Source organism: Hibiscus syriacus, unplaced genomic scaffold (genome assembly GCF_006381635.1).
Source record: "Hibiscus syriacus cultivar Baekdansim isolate YM2019G1 unplaced genomic scaffold, ASM638163v2 tig00111273_pilon, whole genome shotgun sequence".
NCBI classification, from domain to species: Eukaryota; Viridiplantae; Streptophyta; class Magnoliopsida; order Malvales; family Malvaceae; genus Hibiscus; species Hibiscus syriacus.
In genome coordinates, this window is record NW_024063040.1 from 49,476 (window position 1) to 57,779 (window position 8,304).

General features: G+C 35.0%; 1 protein-coding gene across 1 annotated transcript; it reads right to left on the minus strand.

The window, feature by feature from the left end:
- Positions 1-610: 610 nt before the first annotated feature.
- On the minus strand, positions 611-4,335 carry LOC120157517 (agamous-like MADS-box protein AGL11). The gene is made up of 9 exons (XM_039168616.1): positions 4,162-4,335; positions 3,186-3,381; positions 2,223-2,304; positions 2,041-2,102; positions 1,821-1,920; positions 1,662-1,703; positions 1,530-1,571; positions 1,047-1,195; positions 611-820 (listed from the first exon to the last, which is right to left on the minus strand). The coding sequence occupies exons 2-9, from the start codon at positions 3,365-3,367 to the stop codon at positions 817-819; spliced, it is 663 nt and encodes a 220-aa protein (XP_039024547.1). The 5' UTR covers positions 3,368-3,381; positions 4,162-4,335; the 3' UTR covers positions 611-816.
- Positions 4,336-8,304: the final 3,969 nt, after the last annotated feature.

The window sequence follows — 8,304 nt, forward strand, 5'->3', positions numbered from 1 at the left end:
CGACGACGGAGAAATGGAGAACACCGGTGGACTCGGAACGATGCGAGGAACACGATGGTGTGGGAGGTGTCGTAAACGGATGATCGAATCGTCGTGAATCGACGAAAAACCAACTGAAATCGAGTTATTAACGACGATACTTTCGATTGAAATTAACGACGAACGACGATGATTCACGACAAAAGGTTTGAGGGGTTTTGTTCCTCGGTCGACAACGAACACGATGGTGGTTTCGGTTCGTCGATCGGAGGTCGGACGACGAGTAGATCGAAGTTGAAAGGAGGGTTGAAAGGGGAGGGAAACTGAGAAATTAATCTGCAGAATACATTGAAAATGGGTGTTATAATTCATCCCAAAAGAAAAATAGTCAAATCATGAGTTTAGTCACTGAATTTCTTGCACTTTATAAAACGATCTGCCAACTTTGAAAATTTTCAATTTAATCCTCAATTTCCTTCCAAAATTCCAATTAAATTCACCACTTTATAATTTCTTAAATTTTGCCCCTAAATTGGAGTGTTACATGTAGTTATTACATATTGAGCATCTAAGCAATCAGATGCTTAGATTTTTCCATTAATATTAACTAATAACTGATAAAACAGTTCCATAAGCAAAATCAAACATGTCCACATATATATTATGTCCATATTTATAATTGTTTGAGTTATACTCCGAAAACAAGCACACAACAAAAGTAGTCAAAGCAACTTCATAGTAATTGTAAATGCATCCCCTTCTTATTTTATTTAACTATTCATTATAATATGAAAACACCATTCATTCTTCCATATTTGTTTTCTCCAAGATCTCTTGCTACCTGCAGACAATGATCAGATATTTTAGGGTTAAAACACAACACACAATTATACCTTCAAATTTGTATAATATACGAACACAAAAGTATTATAAATATTTTGATGCATTAGTTTTAATATATAAAATCTACTATTTTTTCAGTTCATTTTACTTGTATCTCTTATTATGTGTTTGTGTTGTGCAGTTATATCGTCTAAAAAAATAAGAAACCAGAAGGAAATTAGTACCCGAGATGGAGAATCTTCTTGTTGGAAAAAGCAGTTGGAGGCTCCATCACATTGGGGCTAAAGAAATTGCGAGAAGCTAAAGCTTGAATGGCATTAAGCTCAGGTCCAGTAACCATGTTTGCCTGCTGAAGCCTCTCTACTTCTGCAATCTAAACGTTTTCATGCAAAACAAAATCCAATGAAAAAGAATGAGTATATTCGATTTCTAAGTTAAATTTAATCCGAATATAAAAAAGATCATAACTGAAAATATCTCGAATTCAAAATAATTCAAATTTAAAAATTCGAACCAAAATACTTCAACCGGTTCACCCTAGTACCCTACCCTTTTACAAGTATTTATGATCATATCATAGCTAGTCCTTAGTAATAGTAAAGCCATGCATGTAATGGGAGAAACTAATTGCTTATGTGTTGTATGTGTCTCTTCAGCTGATCATATAATTAAGGAAGATATTAACTTTTATGTGTTTAATATTTTACCCTGGTTCGGAGACAAACGCTTTCATTTTCCAGTTCAATTTCCTGTAAGATAATAAATAGAAATTAATTAGAATATTAAATTAGTTATAATAAATTACTTAAATTGGAACTTAAGTTAGAACAATAATTCACCCTTTTTTGCAAATACTCTATTTCAGCTAGCAGCATTTCGTGCTGTTGCAGCAGCAAAAAAAAAAAAAAAAACAACAACAACAACAAATTAAACATAAATTAAAATAAGGGAGAAAAATGAAAATAATTAATAATTAATGAAATTAAAATTAAAGTTACCTTCTTGGACCTGATCCTAGTAATTCCTCGTTCAAGCCTGTTTTCTACCTGCTTCAACTCTTTCACAGTTAAGGTACTCAATGAATCTCCCATTAGGTGCCTTCAAACAAAGATAATTTAAAAAAGAAATCAAATTTTTTAATTTAATTTGAAATAGTAATTTTTTTTTCATAATTAATTATTGAATGATGTGTGTGTGTGTGTGTTGAAAATAAAGTACCTGTTAGTATTCTGCAACATCTGAATCTGCTGTCTCAACTTAGCTGATTCTTGTTGATAATACTACATATTACATATCCAGTATATGAATCAAATATATATATATATATATTAAATAGCAAGCAAACCAACAAGTTAATGCAAATGATAACTTATGATATAATATATCTGTGTATGATATACCTGAGCATTGATTTCAGTAACAGTGTGTGTGTTAGAAGCATCTGAACAAGCCTTCTTGTACCTGTCTATTGTTGATCTTATGCTGCGTCAAACAAGGAATTCTAAGACAAAACTCAAGTTACCTAATTTAAACCGATAACTGATCATGTTTCTTTTGACCTAATAGTTTATTGTTGAGTAACCACCAAGCTGGATAAAACACATATACATATTATCGGGGATGGACTGAGGAGGGAGTGGGCGGGATAGACACCTTTAAAAATTTTTAATTATCATATATTTTTGACATTTTCTTTATATTTTATATTGATAAAATTTGTTTTCACCCCAGAATTTTATAAATTTTATACTTTCTAAAATTTTATAAATTTTCGCATCTGTTCCTGCATATTATGTTAAGTGTAGACATAAATTTGAATATTTGTGTCTATAGTTTCATTTGTTATACAAAACATTAAACCTAAAAGCCTTGTTGCAAGGCAGACTGAAAAGTTGTCGAAGAAACTTAGAGATATGAAGTTGGTTTAGGACAACTTCATGTCTTGGAATTCCTTAAAAAACAGTACAAAGTCAAGAACCTTTTTTTAAAGGAAGATCTTGAATAAATTATCTCTAGAAATCCAGTTGACCATTGTTCAAAATGAATAGAAATGTAATGGTTTTATAACTGTAGCCACACTGAAGTCTACTGATAATCTCTAAGCCATATTAGGAAAATAGCTTCTGACAATCCCACAAAACCCCAAAATTCTCAGCCACTTTAACTTGAGATCTGCCTGACTTTCTTCTTTCAGCTCACGATAAAACAACATTGCCCCATTCATCTTTGTTTTCCAAAGCTTTTTCATATTCAAAACCCATGTGATCATCAGCGTATATACATATGTGTAACATGAAAAAGAAGAAGAAATGCAAAAACGATAAAAAAAAAAACAAAAGTAGCATGAAAATGGCGAATATTACTTGCTGTTGGAGTACTCATAGAGGCGGCCTCGACTGGAGAAGACGATGAGAGCAACTTCGGCGTCGCAAAGAACTGACAGTTCGTAAGCTTTCTTGAGCAACCCATTCCTGCGCTTGCAGAAGGTAACCTGACGATTCGTGGTGTTTTCAATCCTCTTGATCTCGATCTTTCCTCTACCCATTCTTCAACCTCTACCTGCAAGCAAACAGTACCTTCTGGCTGTTTAGATTTACGTGCTTTTTGTATGGTTTTCATATATGAATCGAACAGTGAAGAAAGTGATGCAAAAAAAAAAATGGTTTTTAGATGGAGAAAAATGAGAGCAGAAGCAGATCCATTGTTCGAGACGGAAATAGAAGTGACAAAATGGCTGAAAATAATTAATAAATAGAAAAAAAAGGAAGGGCATGGAGGAGAAGTTAGCCATCCCCAGTCCCATACCCTAGCTTCAATTCCAAGAAACTTACAAATTTATTTAAGAAAGCCTAGTGAAATGAACAAAGACTTTTGGGATTTTTTATTTATTTCATATAGGTAATAGTACTGTTTTATGGGTGCATATTTACTCTAGAAAAAGCTTGAGTCGAAGAGATTTTGCAAAGATCTGAAACAGGTAGGGATGAAAACCGTGAAATATGAAGAAACCCCATCACGTTTTCTTGTTGTTAAAGAGCCCAGAATCTTCTGTGATTATGCTTGGAGAAAAAAAACAAGGGAAAGAGATCATCTTCATGCAAAGAAATAGAAGGTTCCATTGTTCTGACAACAGATCTAAGAAGATATATATATATATATATATATATATATATATATGAACTGTGGTGAGCTGAGGAGAAAAGAAAAGGAAAAGAAAAAGAAAAACAAGAGATATTATAGTTAAAAAAAGCAAGTATATACATATTTAACAAGATCTAACTCAGAACAATTGCTTGTTTTTGTTAAAAGAAGACGATGAAAGAAAGAAAGAGTTGAAACCTGAGGGAAAGAGTTCCGGCAAATTCAGCTTTCGGAAAAATCACGAATCCCAAAAGGAAGCAAAGTGTTTGATAGAGGTTGTCAGGAGAGGATAGGGCTAAGCTTAGGTGATACTATTATAAAAGAAAAAGGGTGGAGGTGGGAGGGGAGACTCAGGTCTGCGAGTTGGAAAAAGACGTTGGAATTGTAATTTGCCAAAAGGTTTAGAGAAGACGATGATGAATTATGTAAATGGAAAGAGCTTTGCAGGTGCAAATTCCCACCATTTTTGGCAATGGACTTGCCATTTTTCCAATCCCTTATTTAAAGTCCCTGGACTCACTAACGTGCACTTCTCGAATCTTTTCCACTGTCCCCATTTAATGGGCGGGGTTGGACTCAGACTCACTTTGATTCTCTCCCTCCCTCCCAATGCAATTAGGGTTTGGTTTGCTTTGGTGCCAAACAGACACGTATTCCTGAACTACCCTACTCACACTACACCCCAAACTACAATAAATAGTTAACATGATCGTGTTTTATAATTTTGATTACGGTAATCTTTATTGTATTAATGGATGTATAGATCTTCTATGGGTATTTGTTAGAGTCTTCAATGAATTATTTTAAGATTTTTTCACACATATATATAGTCAATATTATATTAGAGACATTGATTTTGTTTTGATAGTAGTACATATGTATAATATCCGCGACGATGAATACTCGACGAGCGAGCATCATTAACGACGAGCATCATTAAAGAACACCATTAATTTAATTTATAAAAAAATTAAATTTTTAAGGACTCAATGTATATGTAACCCCCTAGATCCGGTCTATGTGTTTCGACTAAGTCTAGTGAATCACATTCATGATTCTTAAAGATATTGTTCCGAAACCATTATTCAATCATGGTAAAATCATATTATAAATGACGTTTATGAAATTATAATAATTTATACTATAAAAATACAACTCATAAATATAATGGGAAAAAATTAATTTAAACATGTCTTAAAGATCTAAATTTACGATAAACCAAATATAAATAGCAAAGGAGTAATCATTATAAAATCCAATACTTTAAAATAAGGCCCATGTTACCAAAATAGTATCAACTTAAAAGATAAAATATTACAATACGATATACTTCAAGAGATATGTTGATCCTCCAAGTGCTCAATCAGGTGAATCTAACCAACAGTATCTGAAAGGGGAAAACATTTTCAAAAAGTGAGCTAGACTCGGTGTGTCCCAATATTACTATAAAATCATGATAGTTACACTAAATAAATCATAGTCCAGTAAATCTCATAAAAATTATACTGCAGTAAATCCCATAAAAGATTTACCCTAAGGGAACATCTTAGGGCCTGAGAGCCTATCCAAGATAGATTTCGGGGTCGTGGGGCCTACCTAAGAACACATCTTAGGGCTGCAGGGCCTACCCGAGAATGATCTCAAGGTCGCAGAGCCTATCTAAGAGTCACATTAGGTCCGTAAAATTTTCCAGCTTGATCAGAGCTGTACTTTATAAATTCGTATTCCAAAAATTCAATTGCACCGTGACATAAATTTCATAATTCCATAAACATGGTAATCATATACCATTTCAAAACAAAATCATATAGCGGTCATAATCCATAAACCACCACATTAAATCAGTGCATCAATAAAACAGTAACTAAAGAATTCAGTGTACCACATATTAAAACAAATAAAACAGTCCAGTAATAAATAGGGAACACACCTCGATAATAGGTTCAAGTAGTAGATCTACTGATTGTTGGTCTCACTACGCTCTGCTACAGTTTTCGAACCTAATTTATAATAACACTATATTACTAATGGGTAACATAATTAATCTCTAAAATCATAAAATTTACGGGTCTTACGGGTGAATACTGGCACACGTGGTTTAACTGATCTAGAAGAGCTGGGTCGAGCTGTCGAACGATCCGGAGAGTCTCTTGTACATTCAAACAATAATAATTTATCAACCACAAGTCTTACTTAATTGATCAAAGCTAAAATTCTTAAGTATATAAGCATTTTCTGGGTTTGACTATCAATTCGGAGGATTTCGAGTCTGAATTTAACCAAACAGATTGCGGAATCGGAATCAAGACGTCGTAAAACATAAAGTATGACTTTTCAAAAATTCAAATTTTTGGTCAAAATCAAAGTCAATGGGTTTGACTGATGATTTGGAGGCCTTCGGGTTTGAATTTGGCGAAACGGACTTCGGAAACGGATTCGGTACATCGAAAAATGTTAGAATATATATACTCGAACAAAATCAAAGGTCGTTTAATGGCCGTTTAAAGCCGATCAAAGGGGTTCAATAGTCCACATTCAAAAATTCTTAAAATGTCACCTTTTTCAAAATAATTCTTAGAATGTCACCTTTTTAAATATAATTCCCAAAATGTCACATTTTTCAAAAATAATTCCCAAAATGTCACCTTTTTTCAAAATAATTCCCAAAATATCACCTTTTCAAAATAATTCCCAAAATGTCACCTTTTTCAAAATAATTCCCAAAATGTCACTGGGTCGGGTCGGGTCGGTCAACGGGTCGGATCGGGTCAGACCGGTTTGGACCGGTCAAGCCGGTCAACTATTATAAACCCCCATTTTGAATCTTCCCCACGCGCAGGGTCGCGGCGCGGCGCATGAGGGCGCGTGAGACGTCCTCCGATCTCCAAATATTCATGCAAAAATTTCCAAAAATTATTTTAAGCGATTTTGAGTCACTTACCAACCTCGGTTCAAATTTTTGAACGGTGAAGAGCTCGATCGGAACTTTGATCGTTTCACCTTACTCACGCGCCGCCGCCTACGGAGACAAGGAGGACACCGTCGGACTCGGAACGACACAAGGAACACGATGGTGCGGGAGGTGTCGAAAACCGATCAACGATCGGAGATGAATTTAAGATTTTCTAGGCGGTGGTGCTAAAAAAACGTCGAGACTTTGACTCGAAATTCACGTCGTTTGGCAGCGTTTCGCTATAATTGGTTTACTGGGTTTTGATCACGGGTCGAAGATGAACACGAATGTGGTTTTAATTTTACTATTGGAGCTTGGACGGCGTAGGAATCAGACTTTAAAGAAGGTTGCTGGAAAGGGAATTTTATGAATTGGTTTTCTGTGTTTTCACGCAGAAACCAATTCATTTCCTTTAAAAGAAAAGCTTGCCGACACTCAAAGGTATAATGCAGGGCTTGGTCATTGAATTTTTTTTAACTTCTAAAATGGCCTATAAGTTTTGAAAACTTTTAATTTAGTCGCCAAATTTCACCAAATTACACTGATTTAAATATTTTTTTTCGGGTTATTATAATTCTCTCCCTCTACAAGAAATTTCGTCCTCGAAATTTACCTTATGAGAATAGTTGAGGAAACTGAGCCTCCATTGACTCCAATGTCTCCCAAGTAGCTTCAGAGGGGCCTCGGTTACTCCATTGAACTTTTACTATTGAAATACGCCTATTCCAAAGAACTCTCTCATCTCTTTCTAAGATTTGAACGGGCTCCTCCTCATATGACAATTCAGGTCTCAGCTCAACCTCTTCAACCTAAATGATGTGACCCGGATCTGGGCGGTATCGCCTCAACATTGATACATGAAAAACATCATGAATACGACTGAGCTCAAGAGGCAACTCAAGCTGATATGCAACAGGTCATACCCTCTTCAAAATACGAAATGGTCCAATAAATCTTGGACTCAATTTACCATTACGCCTGAATCTCAATACTTTCTTTCAATGTGATACTTTTAAAAAGACATGATCTCCAACTTCAAACTGAATATCTTTCCTCCTTTGATCTGCATAAGACTTCTGTCTATCAAATGCCTATTTCAGTCGGTTACGAATCAATTTGACTGTGCCCTCCGTCTCGCGTATTAACTCATGTCCCAACGTCTTCCTTTCACGAAACTCAGTCCAACAAATCGGGGTGTGACATCTTCGCCCATAGAGTGCTTCGTAGGGTGCCATACGAATGCTGGTATGATAACTGTTATTGTAAGCAAATTCAGCCAACGGCAAAAAGTTCTCCCAGCTACCATGAAAATCAATTACGCAACCCCGCAACATATCCTCCAGAATCTGAATCACTCTCTCAGATTGACAATCAGTTTGTGGATGAAA